The 18,811-nt window shown below is 42.5% G+C and overlaps 1 protein-coding gene across 40 annotated transcripts in view; it reads right to left on the bottom strand.

The window, feature by feature from the left end:
* Positions 1-18,811, bottom strand: part of CACNA1C (calcium voltage-gated channel subunit alpha1 C) — a 746,135-nt gene that overhangs the window by 137,337 nt on the left and 589,987 nt on the right. For all 40 annotated transcript variants that reach the window (XM_077871648.1, XM_077871650.1, XM_077871649.1 and 37 more), the window contains 3 exons: positions 16,523-16,549; positions 8,165-8,325; positions 7,041-7,266 (listed from right to left, as the gene is read on the bottom strand). In XM_077871648.1, the coding sequence (XP_077727774.1) occupies positions 7,041-7,266; positions 8,165-8,325; positions 16,523-16,549 (414 nt within the window). The remainder of the gene's footprint in view (positions 1-7,040; positions 7,267-8,164; positions 8,326-16,522; positions 16,550-18,811) is intronic.

The following is an 18,811-nucleotide window of genomic DNA, read 5'->3' as shown; positions in this document are numbered from 1 at the left end:
GAGGCTTTTATCCTAATCAATTAAAACCATGAAGCACACTCACAAAAAAAAAAAAAAAAAGAGCTTTGGAGAAAAGTGAGCAGCAGCAGAACAGTAATGTCTTGGGCCTCATAGAGAAACAGGAAAACAAAATATATTGTCTTCAGTGCACACATGCATCCACATCTACAGAAGTCTCCATTCTATATTTGGGGATTCGCAGCCCTATATGTATATACTCAGCTTTTGAGACTCCCCTCCCCCTATCCCACCACTCTCTGACACTTCACTGGCCATGGTCATCCTTGAGATCAACTTTTCAATTCTCCTGTGGCTCTGAATCATTCTCTCCAAAGAGGTCTTTGCTCTCCCCATCCCCTATCCAACTCGGCCCACTGTTCCCTCTAAAAAGTAGAGAGCATGTGAGGGTTTTCTTACCCAAGCTATTTCTTTGTTACCTAAAATCCCTCACTTGTTGGCTATGGCTTCACTTTGGTTACCTTTTCCCTCTGCCTCTCTTGGCTTAAGTGACCATCGCCTGCTCAGGCATCCTGTATCTCTATCATTCTTTCTGCTCTAAGTCTGTTTGGGCCCTATGGACTTCTTTCTCCCTCATCCTCAATGACAGAAAGTGACCTAAGCCTTGCTTGAACTGGAATTTTCATCCTGTGAACCTTTGCTTCAAATAGCTCAGGGCTGGGTCTTTTACAGTCTAGGTATGGAGCAGATCATTGAGCCTGCTATAAATAAAAGATCTTCAAAACAACAGTACCAATAGCTTTAGGGTGCTTTGTAAATGCTTCAGCCTACTTCCTTTCTGTTCTAAAGAAGTTCATAACTAAATTTATACCTGTCCCATCTCTTCTCCTCCTGAGGGATAAACCACCCCCCACCCCAACAAAATTCCTTTCAGTGTTGGTGGCAGTGATCTATTGTTGGTAGAGTATTTATAAAGCAAATTTCATGTGGTGAATCTATGTGGTATGAGGCTTCTGCACATCATTCCTGAGGGAGGGTGGAAGAATGCAGGTCATATGAGATACTTGGGGGAAGCACAGTAGGCTCATTCAGGGAGGAAGCTCAGCCTTGCCCTCACCTCTCCCTGTGCCAGCCACAGAGACATATGAGGTTGGTGTACAAGGACTAGTCCTTCAGTAAAGTTGGCCCCTGGTTCTGTAAGGCACAATAGATCCTGGAGGAATTAGTGTGATGGGAGGCTGAATTAGGCATATGCTCATCCAGGAAGAGCCAAACAGAATTTTATAATAGGGTCTGGAATAGCCAGGGGCACAAGGCCAAATCTATCAATTTACTTCCTGCTGATACCTACTTCTGCTCTTTCCATCCTAAGAGAATGCACATTTTATGTGTTTTACTTTAGAGTCAAACCCTGCCTTGGATAACAAGTTCAAAGGTCTTGTCTTCTCTGTTTGTATCAGAGGTCTTGGCCACATTGAGAAAGGAACCTCCTGGGGTAATGTAACCTGGTCATGCTGGCAAGGCTGTCTGGTCTTGACCTCCTGTGAGCTCCTGGACCGCAGAGCTACTCAGTTCTGCTAGTGAGCCCCTGTATCAAATGTGTCAGGGTTAAGAAAGGAGCACATTCAAGTCATCCTCACCTGTGTCTTCTTAATCCCCAGTAGATGATACGAGCTAGTCACCATCCCAGAGAATAACCACCCTTCATGCTAACGTCAGTAAGCAGGCTCTTGAGTCTGAGCTGCCTTCTCCATAGACCCTGACCTGGAAACTGGGAGATGCTAAACATATCTCTTTAATAATGGTCTTTAAGGAGCTCAGAACCTTCATGGTGCCCTTAGAGGGCTAGAGTGGGGAGGATGGGGGTGGTGTAGGATTGGATCAGATGCTCATGGCCAGACTGGCAATTGAAATGGAGACATTTAGAGCCTGGGGAATTTGTAAAAGGCTCTCACCTTGGGGCTCTATGAAGCCCATATGTGATCGTGATTCACCAGTAAATCTGTCTGTGCTGAGTCAGCCCAAACTCACATTTCAGGGCCTGGGAAGAGAGCCACAGGGGAGGAGCAGTAGGAGAAAGAAAGGGATTTAAGGTTTAAGAGAGAGAAAGCAAGGGCTGGGGGGATTTTAGTGCATTTAAAAACCAACTGTATAAAAAATGAGATGTGATTAGTAGATTGGAATCACATCCAAATTTAGTCTGAGGTCTTTCTTCCTCTCCACAGAATGTATACATACTTGATATTAAAAACTGTTAGCATTCAAGAGCTCCCAAACCTCAAATCAGGAGAAAGAACTCAACCTATGATGTGGCTGGAAGGCCCAATGTCATGGGTAACGTACCCAAAGATGACAAAGATTTTGGCAATGTGGATGCCTCTCTGTTCTCACTGAGGCAGGAATCATGCCTTCTCTATTCCATAATTTATCACTCCTAATATTATCAACACTTAGGAATTGACTGATTTACAGTAGAGTACAAGGTTCCCAGTCTTCCTTTTTTTTTTTTTTTTTTAATGAGACATAGGATAGGTGGCATTCATACACATAGTATACTCTTTTTTTTTTTTTTTATAGATGAATGTATACACTTTATTGTCATGGTTAGATTCTGAGTTTCTAGGTGGTAAGAATTAAACATTAAAATGTCCTTATATCTCCTCTGAATCATAATACATACACATTTGATACATGTTATTTAATGAATAGAAATCTAATACCTCGTTGACACGGAGGCCTCTATCAGCAACTAAGGCAAAAACATAAACAGGAAGATGGCTGTTGCTAAGCACACTTATTCCAAAATTTCACATAGTATACTCTTGAAAGCATTCTCAGATTTTGACAAAACACTAAAAAAAAATAAGCATGCTAATTATTCACTTTCATCACATATCATATTCATATTTGTAATATACTGAAGACTTCAGGGAGCGTAAAGAGTGGGAAGTCCAGACCATTCTTGCTCGTTCATAAAAGCATTTGGGAATGCCAATGGCCAAAGGTGAGGGTGTCACAGGAACAATATTGAATTTACTTGTATTTATTTTTTTTTTTGGAAAAGAAACTGTTCAAAAACTTTGGTATTGCAGCTCCTATAATAACAAAATACTTGCTACACACTGTTCAACTGCTCTGGACATACTATTGTGTTTTGACATCATGGTGGAAGACTCTAGGTCTAGGTTAGTATTCCAAACTCAGACCACAGGTCAGGACCTATGGTGAGGTGAGGAAAGGGAAACTTGGAATTATAGGAAGGGATACATGAATCCATATATACACCAAGCATTACAGCATTCTAAATAAATAGCCTGTCTTGTGTATAAAATACTACTTTTCAAATGTGCACAGGTGTATAGGAATTAATAAAATTAAAATAATTTAAAAGCTTTGCTGAATTCCTAGTAGCTCTTTATCATTATATGTTTCTCCAGTCAAGAATTCTCAAAAAGTACAATCTTAACATGGTTAGGGGCTACAGTGTAGAGTGTAGATGAAAGAATCAAGATTTCCAATGATATATGAAAGTCCCTATTTTAAGGCAGGGAAGAGGACAAAGGACAGCAGCAGGAAATTAGCAAGGGTTCTCAAGGTGAAGTCATTGAACTACCAGCATGGAACTCTCTGGAAGTTGCTGGTCAAAATCTCTAGTAGTGTGGGTCCTTCATGAGTTCTCTTAATGAGTCCAACTAAGTTTGAGAATCAAAATCACTGGTTCAGAATGCATTGTAAAAAATGCTTCTTAATATACAAATATTGAGATATCACAAAATATTCTCCAAAAGGTTTAAAAAGAAGAGAGAGAAATATGCTTTCTTGATGGCAGGACCATGCACAGATAACCCATCTTGAGGGACCATGATATCTACTCCCAGCCCATATCTTAGGTATTGTCTTGGTTACTAGAGTATATTTGAGACAAGGTTCAGAGGGGCATGGGATTCCCCACATAGTTATAGACTCTATGTTGTTTTCTAAAAGCTCCCAGAGGGGTCAGAGGCTTTCAAACAGGAAGATGATGGCCTTTGCCAAAGGAACTTCCAATTAGATAATTAAATTATTCTGTTTATAGACTTTATAGAGACCTGAAAATACCACCAATCTTTCTTGTGGAGGAACTACAGGACACTCTCTGCAAAGACAGATTTTAAAAAATGACTTCTTGGCAATAGTTTCAGCTTAGATATAGATAAATTATTGATTAGAAGTAGAATGACTGTCAAATCTCTTCAAGATGCTATGACAATATCTAAGAACAAGAATTCTTTTCTATAGGAATCTAAAAAACAAAAGCAAAAACAAATTCCCAAACACACAGACTTTTGAGAATTCTTTAGGGGGCACTGAAAACTGCAAGTGAAAAATAGCTTTCACGAGACCCAAGGAGGAGCAAGCAGAATCAGAGAAGACCTAACATCAAGAACCAACTTGTAAAAATTCTTTAAGTCGTGTCTCTGGGACGAAGATGGCAAGACAGTTTAGCAGTCAACTCCACAGTTCATGGTCATGGTTAGGAGCACAGAACCTGATGTCAGACAGATCTGCTATTTAATCCCAGCTTCACCCCTGAGCAGTTTCTGTGGCCTGGGAAAGTGACTTAAGTCTCTAAATCACAGTTTCCTCATCTGTAAAATAGGAATAATGATAATAGTGCCCTGCTCTGACCCTGTCTTACAGATGATAAAGTCCTGATGCATGTTAATAATAATTGTTATTATATTTCTACTACTTTTACTACAAACTAAGGGTTTTCTGTAATGTCACGATATTCAGGGCATTCAGAAAGAGCTTTTTCTAGGGTGAGAAGTGTTAAACACATGGGGTTAAATTCTGCATGTTCTTGGAATCCATCCTGTAACATTAAACCTTCTTCCCCAGGGACTCTCTCCTGTTCCTGACTTGCCATAGCATGTATTCTTCCCATCCCAACATTTGCCAGCTCATTTTTATTCTGTCTTAGATTTTCTTTCAGCGGCTCTCAGAGCCTCTACTCTCCTTCCTCCAAATAACAACAATGATAATAATTAGATTAATAATAAACCCTCTGACTGTTCAGTGTCCCTGGGTCACTGACCCCTGACCCTTGACAATACCACAGGAATGAGTATATGCTGGGGCATCACTGAGAGAGCCAAGAACAGAACAGCAAACTAAGGGTGGCTTTGCAAGCCCTGACACTCACACAGCTGAATTCAGAATACACTGAGCAGGGTGTGGTTACTTCTGGGTCTTTGAATGAAAGGTACCAACCCCATCCTCTTTTATCCCCAACACAATCGAATTGATGGTTTCAGTGTCCCTATTACCAGCTGGGCTCCCAAAGCAGAGACTCTTATAGAGGAAGCTTGTACCTCTGGGGAGTAGAGTTTGAGCCCCCTCTCTACCACATGTTTCTAACATGTCCCTTCAAGGTTGACCACAACCCATAGTGAGAAATACCTATTATGCTGCAACTGAGACATATGTCCCAAAGATTTTTCTGAAACAATGCTTATGACCATGTGAGGCCTTCTGATATTTTCCTATTCTATTTCATTCTTTCATGCAAAATGAGAATGTGAAGAAATTGGAGCCTGTATACATTACTAGTGAGAATGCAAAATGGTATAGTCTCTTCAAAAAACAATTTGGAAAACAATTCCTCAAAATCTTAAATGTAGAGTTATCAAATGATTTAGAGATTCCATTCTTAGGTATATATCCAAGAGAAATGAAAATGTACAACAGTACAAAAACTTGAATATGGATGTTCATAGCAGCATTATTCATAGTAGCCAAAAGGTAAGATAAACCAGATGTCCATCAACTGATGAATGAATAAACAAATTCAATGTATATCCATACAATGGAATATTATTAAGCCATAAACAGGAATAAAGTACTGACACATGCCATAACATGGATGAATCATGAAATCAATATACTAAGTGAAAGAAGCCCAGTCATAAAACATCACATACTGCATGATTTCATTGATAGGAATTGCCAAGAATAAGCAAATCTATAGAGATAGAAAATAAATTAGTAGTTGCCACTTGGAAGGAAGGTGGGGTAATTGATGAGTGGGTATGGGTTTCTTTCGGGGTGATGAAAATGTTCTAAAACTAAATTGTGGTAATGGTTGCAAAACTCTGTGAATATATAGAAAAAAACTGAACTGTACACTTTAAAGGGGTGGATTACATACTCAACATATGTGAGTTATATCTCAATAAAGCTGATGAAAAATGATGGTTGTGATCCAATCAATTGATTTCACCACCCCAAATGGGTCTCAACATAGTTGAAAATTACTGTCCTGGAGCATGCTGCCCACCCCCATACCCCCGCCTGTGCCTGTCCTCTTCATGAGAATCATGGCTTGACCTGGGGAGTGGGGGAGGCTACAGTCTTTGGGTGGGGGGATGTACAGGCAGATGGAGAGGAGGTGAACGTGTAGAAGGAGGGGTGAGAGCCATCTGTGGCACAATAGCCATCATCTTTCTCCAGTTAAGGAATCCTGACTGCATTTTCGGCGGCACATGCACAGCAAAAGGACCACATTGTTCATTCTCTCTAATAGCTGGGATGGCCACAAGAACAGAACCTTTGGAGAAATCTCTGCAAGAGCTCTGAAAGGGGCTGACTTAGCCAGGGTGGGTGCCCCTTTGGGTCCCTCACCCTTTCTTTTCTCTCTGCCTTCTCCCTGCTTTCAAACATGACGGCTCAATCTCTGGAAGCCACCTAATAACCTTGGAAGTGGAAGGCAGCCCTAAGGCTGTCAAAGCAAAGGACAGAAGGGGACTGGGTCCCTGATGACTTCTTGAAGCTACCTGGGTTTCCCACCTCTGCACTTCGTTTATATAACAAATCCCGAGTTTGCTTATGCCACTGAGTTATCTCTGGTATTAGCAGCCAAAGGAATTTCTAAATGATATGCCATCTAAATGAAGAAAAATTCCCCTCCATCATATATGAGACAAGAATAGACCTTTTAAGAAATAACAGCTACTCTCCCACCCAGGCCTTTCTGCCTTTCTTGCCTTCTGGAAGAACTTCTCCCCGAGTCCCAGGTCCCAAGGGACATGAAAACCAAATACCTTGTGATTTTAAATATCCGTAGGAGCCGGACACATCTCAGCACAGAGATGCCCAAGGGAGACATGATCTTGGTCTCCACCAGGATGGTCTCCAGGATGCCCCCACACACGATGAAGCAGTCGAAGCGGTTGAAGAGGGACACAAAGTAGGCCTGCAGGCCCAGGCTATACATCTTCAGCAGCATCTCTGCCGTAAAAAGGGCCAGTAGTGCCTTGTTGGCCGTGTCTGGTGGGTTCAGGCAAGGGGGCAGGATCCCAACATGGGAGTGAGAGGAGGGAGGCACAGAGGAGGAGAAAGGAAACAGTAATTATCACCATCTCCCTTTCCAGCCAGGACACCTCTCCCCTGTGTTGTTGCCAGAACAGAACAATTGGGGCCAAACTGACAGGAAAGGGGTATCTAGTTATAATCACAGTAAACATGATCTACTACACATCAAGGGTTTGTGTGCTGATCTTTATTCTTCCCAGCCACTTTTTCAGAGATGAGGAGTGAGGTTCTGAGAGGTGAGTAATCTGCCCAAATCAATCAGCCAAAAGGGGGAGCCAGGCCCTTAGTAATTCATCCTCTACACTGGGAGGCCCACCAGCACCTGGATCTGCTTGACTCCCTGGGAGTGGAGCTGAGGCACTGGCTAGGGGTCCAGGGGAGGGTGGTGGGTATTAACAGCCCATCGAGAACAGCTCCTCATGCTCAGGCCATGACAGTCCTCTTTCCTGGCTTTTTGCTCACCTCATCCACACGTGTTCTGGCAGGCCTACCTGAAGGCTATATAGTAAGGCCTGAAGTACTACTGAAAATCCAATCTGGGAAGTTGGCAGCCAAGGGCCCGAGATGGCCAAATGAGAGGCAGCATGTGTTCTTGTCACCAGCAGTGACTGTTGGGACAGGCAGACTGTGTGGGTCCAGCCAGATGAGCCACATCGGTTTACAATGAAGTTGTGCATTTTACTATGGGGCTGGCAAGCTGTCAGGCCCTTCGTGTCCCCAGCATGGTGCCTACAAAGAGTCACAGCCACTGGCGGTGTTCCCATCAACTTTGTGCCTGTGACTATTTCCTCCCTAGGATTCAGGGCTGAGTTAGCAAGAGTAAAGCAGGATAGTGCCAGGGATAGCCTCTCACCTTGGACCTCTGTGAGCCAGTGGGGCTGATTGTAGTGTTCTGAGGCGATGGTGAGTGTGTTGAGGAACACCAGGAAGATCACAAGCCAGTAGAAGACATTAGACTTGACTGCAGCACGACACTTTCTTCTGCAGAACCGATTCCACCGGCGCCAGTAGCGGCTGGAAAAGGAGCAAGGAGAGAAGGAAAGAAGGAGGCAGAGGTGGCTGTGAAATTCAGTGTTTTTCCAATCTGAAAGGCACCATCATGGTTTCCTTTCTCCCCTTAATGGACCTGGCCTTAGCAGAGCGGTGCAATCTGGTGGCGAGGAGATAAGCTTCCTGTCAGGTTAACTGGGCTCTGCTTACTTATGTGGTTTTGGGTGTGTGTGGCCCCGACCCTTCTAAGCTTTGGTTCTTCCATTTATAAAAAATAGGAATAGGGCCAAGCTCACAGGGTTGTTGTGGGGATTGATAAAATACCATATAAATGCATCTGGTATTAATGTGTATTTTTATTTTATAATAATGACGTTATTCAAAATTGTATTGTACAAATTAAGAGCATTATTTGTAGTGATGGTAGTAGTAGGACTACTAATGTTTACCATTAATGAAACCTCATCCATGCTTGTTATTGTACTAGACATTTCTCATGTCTTCTCTTTAATTCTTTAAATAATCCTGAAAAGCAGATGTTACCCTGATTTTGAGGATGAGAAAACTAAGGACCACAGAGGTTGAGTAACTTGATTGTTACCACACAGTGGCAGAGCCAAACTTGGTTTTCTCCCCCCAGTCCAGTCTCTTGCCCAGGTGCTACCTATCTATAAAGTATAATGGGTAAATCTGGATCAGAGGTTCTTTGCTTTTATGGCATTATAGAACATTTTGAGAATCTCATGAATGGTTACTTCCTTTGTTCAGAAAAAAATGAGCATACCCACACATACACACATCTCTATATGTAAGTTCATGCAGCACACGGCCCCTTGGAAGCTTGGCCATGGTCCATATAATATTGCTTTGGTTTCTTGGTTAGGGATTTATGTCAGTGATTCTCAAACCTGGCTGTACATAAAATTACTGGGGGGAAGCTTAAAAAAACCCATAAGCCCTCACCAGTACCTAGGCTCCAACTCCAACTAAATCTGATTCTCTGGAAGCTGGGTAGTTTTTAAAGCTCCCCAGGTGGTTCTAATCTGTAACTATGGTTGAGAACCATTAAGCTAGATGGTCCCAAGGAGTCACTCACATTTTAAAATTCTATGATGGAAGAGTTTATAGCTTGTCCCTAATTTCATCCTATTTAGATACAGTAAAAACTACATATCTATGTTTGGTAATTCCATTGACCAAACATTTAATACTGACAGTAGCAATAAAGGAGAGAAAGAAGGGGATGCTGGAGAGGTGCTTGGGAGGGAGACCACAGAGGCCAAGCTGAGGATTTCCAAAAAGAGACTGATGGGATTTGATTTTAGAAAGCCAAGCAACCAACAAAACAATGTCTAGATCAGGGGAAGTATGAGAAATGCTCTTTCGGCCATCTGAACTGGAGATGATGAAGCAGTAGCCTTATTAATGGAAAAGAGGACACTGAGTTCGCAATGCCATTTTGGAGGCAGAATCAATTGGACTTTGAGCTTGACTGGATGTAGAGGGTAAGAGAGAAAGGTACGGAAGGGACAGCTAAAATTTCTAGCTGAGGCAATTTGGAAGAGTGGCTCCTCTAACCAATTTAGGTACAGACAAGGAGAAGCAGTGCTCTGGGCAGGGAGGTTGCTATGAGGAGAAAGGAGGGGCACTCAGCTCAGGAAGTAGGCCTGTGGTCATGTATGTAAAGAGACCCAGCAGGCAGTTGGAAGGCAGAGCCCCTGTTTGGGTAATAAAGAAGGCAGGGGGAGGAACAAAGCAGCTTCTCAGAGCAACAGTCCCTGAGTATCTGTATTCAGGTCTATTTTAGGTTTCCAGAAATGCAGACCCCACTCACCCCCAGAATTGCCTTTCCAGATCACTTGACTTTATCTATATTTTCTACCTACTATCTGTGGAAAATCCTGTTACCAAATCTTTGTTAACATCTATTATGAGATTAGAAACGTGAGCAGTACATCTAAGAAGAAAACTGTTTCCTTGGAACAGCAGGGAGAACTTAGCTTTTGGCTTGCAGAACAGGGAGGGAAAAAAGAATTAATCAAATAATATTCTGATCTGACCTAACTCACTGAAGTGCTCAAATGCCATCTCCAGTGCGTGCTATGCTATGGAGAAGCTGGAACTTGTCAGGGACAGGGACACTTACCTGCTATGTGGGGCTAATTCACTACATAGAGAAGAAATGTATCAGGGTCAGAAAATTAAGGTTTCCAAATGCATAGGAGGTTTTCCTCCCCCAGACATACCACCATGGGTAAGAGTGAGGATGGGGGAAGGTGAAGAGAGGGGCAAAGGATGGGACAAGGGGTCCTAGGCAGTCCTCAGCCTCCTCTGGAATTTGCCAGGTCTTGGTAGTGAGGAGTCCTATCTTGCCAGGGCAGGACACTGCTTCTTTCCTGTCATTGTGGTTATTAATACTATAGAGAAATTTTGTATGACTATTTTCTCCCTGAAAAATGAAATTTCAGGACAAACTCTATCTGACTTTAAATAGCTTACATTGTAGTTTCAAAGGGTGTTTTAAATAGATATAATCTTATGTGAGAGGAATCACGGATAATTGTTATTTGGAGTCCAAAGGAATCAAGTGTGCATTCTTTTACAATAAGTAGAAACGGACTTGGAGTCAGGTTAGTACTGTGAACTTGATTAAGCTACTCTTTTCTCAAATTTGGGACTTGGGGTGTCACGTGGCCAGGCCTGTCCGATGGGTCTGGAACTGCCTGACTCCCTGAAGGAGTGGCTGTCAGAGACAGGGTAGTAGCTGTCAAATGTGCTGTTCCTGTGCACAGCCATTCAGGGGAGTCACATTTTTGCGCTGGGTGGGGGTGGGGGTAATTACTATCCAGAGAAAGTATTTAAAGATAATTATACACCTCCCACTCTTCAAAATATAGCTTTGCTTGACAACTGGTTTCCTGGCAACTCTTCCTACGGTATAATAAATGTAATGATTTATTAGAATGTGTAAATTTATTTGTGTGTTTACATATGCATGGAGGATATAGAAATTAAATGATAAAATAGGGAGGAAAAATTTGCTCGTTATTCACGTTTCCTTCATATTAACTAGAAAAGTTATTTATTACTTTAGAAATAGAAGTTCCCACATGTAGACATAGGACAGAAGGGTGGATATGAATGTGCCTGATCTATTTCTTCAAAATTCTATATCGATGCAGTCCCATGGGAAATTTCTGCTCAACTCACCCTGGGATCCACCTTACCAATTCCTAATTATGGACCCTGCTCTTGCCTTTCCACCTACGTGGACTGTCCCCACAACTGCAGGACCTCCCCTTTCTATGTCCTGCCCATTCTTAAGGGCTAAGCTCAAGTCCCAGCCTCTCCATGGTAAACTTTTCTAGTCATTCCAGGCTCAGAATTCCTGCATTTCTCATTTCTCAGAATTTCTGCATTATTCATTTTAGGCGTACATTAAAGAAATATTTATCAAATACCTATCCTGGGATAGGTACAAGATATTCGTCAGTCAATGCAATAGATACAGCCTTTTTCTGCGTAACAGTCATGTGGGCAATCAAAGAGTATACTTAGCACCATGATGGCCTTTGCAGAGGTGCCATAGGAGCACAACAAAAGGCCTCCCAGCCAGTGGTGGAGAAGCCAACAAAGGTCACACACAGGAAATGGCTTCCCATTTCCCCATATTGTCAGCTATGTTTTACTGTTTGGTTCTTGCCTCTCCAGTGAGATCATAAGACTCTCGAGGGGAAGGGACTGTGTCTTGCACTTTGATATAGAGCCACAGTACTTAGTGCAGTCCATCTTACATGGTAGGCATATTTGACTGACAGGCTGGGAGAACAGCAGAGACAAACTCTATGCAGATTTTCTTGTCTTCTCGCTGAAGACAAGGCTTGAGAGCTGTGGAGCTCTTGTGACCCAGGGATGAAGGTGAGGGTGAAGAAAGGGCATCACTCCTAAAAGAGTTTGCTGGGCACATCATTTTGTACAGGCATCTAGAAGAGCAGACAACATCAAAATAGTGGACACTTTCAGCTCTTTCTAGTGGCCAGAATAAGTTTCTATCTTTTCTTTAACTGAGAACAAGCAACATGGAAAAATGATTAAACTCTTTCATATACTATACGTAACTTAGAATGGACTATCAGAGAGTAGACATATTTGGATATATGCCTTGTCCCAGCTGCTCATTTCACTGGAGATGGGGCAAGACAATCCTCCCAAATTTTAGAACCCTACGGCGTTCACTTCTGTAAAGTCAAGATCTAGAAACTCCAGCAGGTTATCTGATTAATCCCTGCAAGTTGCACAAGACTTTCTAAATCATTTATTTCTTAGCTCTTTAAATCCTATTCCTAACAGTGAGCCCCACGTGTTGCAAAATCCTTATTGTGACTGATTCCTCCGTGTGGAGACTTGGGTTATTAAAAGAATACCCTAATACTGCCCTAATATTATGTCAAATAATTTGCTGAATTTCCCCTAAAGTCTCTCTTCTAGAATTTCTTTTAAATAAGCTGTGACTTTGTATCATTCAGTATTGCAAAATAGGCTGGCTGGAAACTCAAATTATCTTGTCATTGTTAAACTGAGAAAATGATCAAGATACTTTAATTTTTTTAACTCAAATTTTAGAATCTTTTCTAGAGTAAAACAGGCTCTTCACTGCTTATAAGGTTATTTATGAGTTGCAAAAATTCTCTCTCCATTTTCCCTCTATGCTACTATGCTTTTCAATTGTGCCTGACACAGACAGGCAGAAAGTATGAGGACACATTCTTCTTGCATCTGTAGTGGAAACCTTCGCAGCAGACAGAAACAGCTCTAGGTCTACTTTGATAATTTTTATGGAATTTTCAATCCATTGCCAGCCTTTGATATTTTTTAAACATACACCCTCAGTGGGATGTAGAATCTTAGAGGGCCATCATTTGCTATCTGCTCAGACCTTTTAGGGCCATACTGTCTGGTATAGTAGATATAAGCCACATGTGGCTCTTGAGCACTTGAAATTGGCAAGTCCAAACTGAGACATGTAGTAAGTGTAAAATACACATTGGATTTCAAAGACTTAGTACAAAAAATATCTCATTAGTAATTTTTATATTTACATACTGCAGTGATCATTTTTTAGATGCATTTGGTTAAATAAATTGAGATTAATTTCATCTGTTGGTTTATTTTTTTTTTACTTTTTAATCTTACTACTAGAAAAATTTAAAAAGTGCTAATGCAGCTCAATTATACTTCTATTCAACAGCACTGCTGTAGAGCTATGGGCCTATGCCTAAGATATAATAGCTGAGCAGAAACAGGGTTTAGTATTCTTGGGCAGAATCTTTCACTAAGCTAGCATGGTGATTAGCAATACAGGACCTATGTATGGGTTCTGACTTAGCCAGATGGGAGTGACTCTCAGCCTCTCCCAGCCTCAGTATCTTCATCTGAAAATGGGTTGGATAATAGTGCCATACTACTGGTAGTATGCCTTTTGGGAATACAGAATCTTTTTTCTGTATTTCTGTTGTATCTTGAATAGTAGCAGTAGAGGGAGAAACCTTTCCCAGAGATCTAATGGCTGGAATACAGGAGGTTAAGTGAACAGCAGGTGGGGCTGAGTCTCGAAGCTTAGCAAAGAATCTCAAGGTTTAGGGGGGCTGCTGTTCTTCTCTTTTGTCAAAAGCATGGATTATACCATAAGCAACTGGATAGAAGAATGTTCCCAGTATTTTCTGGGCAATCTCTCACTAGAAAGAATGTGTATAAAGATATTGTTTCTCTTCCAGTCCTTCAGATCATGTTCATCTATTTGTTCACTCATTCATTTGTTCATTTATGATTCATTCATTTGCATATAATGAGAACGATATTTTGGAAAGGTTTTCTTTCTTAAAAAATACTTATTTATTTATTTATTCATGAGAGACACACACACACACAGAGAGGCAGAGACACAGGCAGAGGGAGATGCAGGCTCCATGTAGGGAGCCCGATGTGGGACTCAATCCCAGGACTCCAGGATCATGCCCTGAGCCGAAGGCATACCATCAACCACTGAGCCACCCAGGCATCCCTAGAAATTTTTTCAAAGGGATTTTTATATCCCTCTACTCTTTTTGTGTGGAGGCTTTGTAACTGTCAGGAACACAAAGTGCTTTCTCAGCTTTGGTTGTCAAATTAGATACTTTGTTTTAGTCGGTGTAAGCCTATCTCTTACTGAGGCAAGACCATTCATTCATTCATTCATTCATTCAGCAAATATTAGTTCAGTCCTCATTATCTATTAGCCACTTCTCCAGATGCCAGAGATAAAGCAGTAAAATCTGAGCATTATCAAGAGAGAAAGGATTTTTTATACCTCTAGAATTCTTTTTCATGTAATAAGGGGTAGGTCTGGTAGACTTGACCCTAGATTTTTTAATTAAGGAGGTTTTGGCTTGAGAGAAAGGGGAAGGGGAGAAAGGCCTACATTTTTCAATTCCATTGAATTATGGGAGAAAGAAGGTATCAGAAATAGAGGTGAAAGTCAGACACCAGAGTACTCACTTAATTCTCACTCCTGGGTGCCAAGTCTCAGAGGTTACAGAGGGTTGCTTTAGAAATACCCAGAGAGTAATGGGGGAGGCCCTGAGACACTGAGGCTAGTGGGTAGCCTCCACTGAATGTAATATGGTGGGTGGAACCTGTAGGCTCTTGGGAGAATGTCAGCCTTTGGCTCAGAGCTCTATCCAGGCTGGTACAGATACAGTAGCAGGAGGCAGATAGGTAGGTGAGCCTACCACAGTGCTCTGCGTTCCCTGTAGCTTGTTCATGAAGTGTGAAGGTCCTGGAAGTATCCATGCACTCAGATGAGGTGTGGAGATGCTGAAGTCAGTGGACTGACTGACAGAGCTTAGAGGTCAGACAGCTGAGGTGGAGATTTCAATATTAAATGCAAATATGGGGGCCACGGATACTATAGGGGTGCATATCCAAACTAGATGGGCTGCTGTATCCCAGTAAGGACCAGTTCAGAGAGAAGCTCAGACTAATTATCAAACAGTAGAGATAGGCAGAAGACTCAGAAGGATTCCAAGAACACCCTTCACCAAGCCCTGTTGACTTCCCAGGATCTTGAAGTTCCCTGTCCCCATGCATCCAGACTCCATCCTGGAGAAAAGCTGAAGAAGTGGAAATATGAGAGACTGAACATTTTACCTTCAGGGACTATTTAATACATAGCATTGGGTTCCATTTACCCAGCTGGACTAAAATTTAGTGTTATTTATGCTCCTGCTACACAGTAGGTGAGGCTAGGGAGCAAGATTAGATCAATTACAAAATATAAACAACCAGCATTTTTGGCACGTACAAGCTTTGTGGGGGAAAATTCACATCTCCACTCACAAATCCATTCATTAATCCATTCAACATATATGTATGGACAGCCCCTGGACAGGCACTTAGCTAGGTTCTCTAGGAATCTGTCTGAGGCATGCAGAGACTATTGAAGCCTGTGAGGCAATAATTGGAGTATAGTATGCTAAGTGCTCTGACAGAGGTATGAGAAAAGCACTAAAGGAATGAAAGGAGGCGAGCAATTTTCCTGTAGAGTTCGCAGAAGGTGTAGGTGCAGTAACATTTGAGGTTCTTAACAAAAACCTGAATTCTCCAGATGAAGACATGTGGACACAATGATTCAGGTAGAAGAAGGGTTACATGGAAAGGCCTTGATATCTGAGAGGACAGGGAACGTTCTGGTGACTGCAAGAAGTTCCATGTGGTTGGAACAAAGAATATGTGAAGGGGAGTGCAGGAGGAGAGGCTGGAAATGTAGACCAGAGGCTGAAGACCATGGGTCCCGTGGAAGATGCAGAAGCAGAATAGTGTCATGATCCTATGTGCTATCCATAATCCTTAATGTTCCTTTCTTACTGTGTTCCATAAACATGAAGTAGGCAAGAACAGTAGCAAGTGTCCACATTATATTTATTTTAACTGGACTTCATCTTATAAGGAAGACACAGTAGGTCTCACAACCTCCTAGGGATGGTGCTTTCCAAAAAGACCAGCAAAGAAAATGCAACAGATAACAACACCTGAATTATATGCAGGATCTGATCTAAAAGCCTTTTCTTGGTAGTTATACAAAAGAGAGCAGTTTCCTCCTTAGAAGGTGTTACCTTGGGCTACCCAAAAGTGTAGCCTGGGAGAGAGCTCGTGTGCAGTAAGAAAGAACATGCATTTTACTCACCTGAACTTTGATTTAGAAATCCGGTGGCTGAAAGAGAAAAACAAGACATTATCAAGTGACACATACACATATTCTTCCATTTAAAAGATGTCCAGCAAAAAAAAAAAAAAAAAGATGTCCAGCAATCCCAGAGAAGTTTGATGGCCCTAGGCGACTAGAAATGTGTGCCGGACAGATGTGTGGAGTGAAGCAGAACAACTCTGGAGACAGAACTCTATTTGTGAGCATCTCTTGGTGTATTTATGTGTATGAACATGGAAACTAGGGGCAGGCCCAGCTGACAAGTCTACAAATCTGTTATTTTCTAAGTGGAACCAATGGTCTCTAGAGAGGCAGGGCACCATGTGGCACACAGCATCTGCACAGCAGGTCCCATGAAGTCAGGTTAGGCCATGTGTTGGGAAAGCTACACTTTGACAAGAGCCATGGAGGAGAGGAAGGCCACAGGGAAGAACATGTCATCACAGACCCCACTGCTGTCCGAACAGGAGCCTGGCCAATGCTGGGGTATGAGGTAAAGATAAGCAAAAGGAGCCAACTTGGAACTGAGAGGCCACTACAGTCCTGGCCTGAAGGCTGTAACTGGGCCTAAATGAACAGCCACAGGTCCTGACAGAAACAAAGGAAGCTGACAGTCATGTGCAGCCTTGAAGATGTGGAGGACTTCTGGGCAAAAGCACAGGGCAGGCGTGACTGAAAGGGTCATGGGGTGGGGAAAGAGGTGCACTGGAAAGGTAGATGCTCCAGAGAGGCCCTGAGGCTGCTGAGTTCATGTCAGAGGGTCCAGGGAAAACTAGGAAGAGGAAGAGGCTGGGAGAAGAGAAAGAGGAGAGAGAGAGAGAGAGAGAGAGAGATAGAGATAGAGAGAGAGAGAGAGAGAAGGGGTGAGAGAGAGGGAAGAAGGGGAGGGGTAGGGAATGTAAGTACTTGAGACAAAACAATTGAAGGCAATGTGTCAGAAAAGGCTTTGATGTTCAGGGTGTGAACAGGAGAGACTGCAGGTGGAGCACCCATGCTCAGATGGACACACAGAGGGATGCATAAGGCAAGTTAGAGATGAAGAAAGTGATGGAGACACCAGTAGGGAGACAAAGATGCAGAGTGAAAACAGGAGCAGGAGTTCAGGAGGCAACTGCTGTGAGCCTGTGTTGTTCCAGCTCAGCACAAAGTGAGCTCTTGTCACATGGCAAGAAAACAACCCCTCTCATTATTTTTTATTAAAAAAAATTAAACTAGAAGATGTGACAGGTGGCAAAGCCACCGTGCATGAGATAATTATATCTCTGGGGCACTGAGAATCCTAGCCAAGTGCCTTTACTGCTTTGAACCGTTAGCTAATAACCTTTTCCTATCCCCAAGACTGCCTGCTAGGGCTGGAGTGTTTAATCACATGCTAACAAAGCATGTGCGGGGGGGGGGGGGGGCAGGACCCAAGAGTAGCATTTTTATTTAGAGCTACAGTTTAATGGGGGAAACAAACGTTTTCCAGATGCTAATTGGTTGATGGGAAATTGGGGTCCTCTCTTCCCCAGCAGGGCCATGCTGAGCCTGGGGACCTTTAGGGTCTTCACTAGGCTTACTTTCAGACAGTTGACTGTCTTTCTTGTTAGGCATGAACCAAAGTGGATGACCGAGGCCTTTAGTCTCGTGACTCTGTCTACAAAGCCTGCCCAGCCCTAGGCCTTCTCTCAGAAATGTCTCAGTGATCCTTTCTGGGGTGTCCTTTAATGCAGACTATGTCCTCTTTCCTCTCAGGCCAAGTGGGTCATAAGCAAAAGTGGGTTGTCAAAATCTAAATTCATATCTCCCAGAGAAATGACTCTGGGACATGGATAGAGGGGGATCAGAACTGAGATGGCTTTTGGAAATGAGGTCCTGATCCTAGTTCCAGCATAGTCATGAGTTATAGGACCTTCCTTGGCATTCTGGCATATTCTAAACAGGAGGAAATGGGGCAGAATTTTCTTTTCCATGTAGTTACAAGTCCTGATGTATAACCCTTGACACAACACTCGAAGACTGATTTTGTTGTTGCTAATCTCAGGAGATTGTGAGCATGATTTTAGGTTCACTAGGTCAGAAATGTTCATCCCCCTTTAAGTACATTACTTAAGCACCCCTACTTAAGAAAGAGAGGGTATTGCTCAAGTGGCAAGTGTCTGGAGACAGGGGAAACCCCAGCTCATGGAGAGCTGAGGTTAGAACTCTGTAAAGCCCAAGTGTCTGGATTCCTCCATACTACTTTATAGAGGTGGGAGTCAACTGTAGGACCCCACTTCATGAAAACAG

The sequence above is a fragment of the Canis aureus genome, chromosome 25 (genome assembly GCF_053574225.1).
Source record: "Canis aureus isolate CA01 chromosome 25, VMU_Caureus_v.1.0, whole genome shotgun sequence".
In the NCBI taxonomy this organism is placed as follows: Eukaryota; Metazoa; Chordata; class Mammalia; order Carnivora; family Canidae; genus Canis; species Canis aureus.
This window is presented reverse-complemented; position numbering and strand designations above follow the sequence as displayed.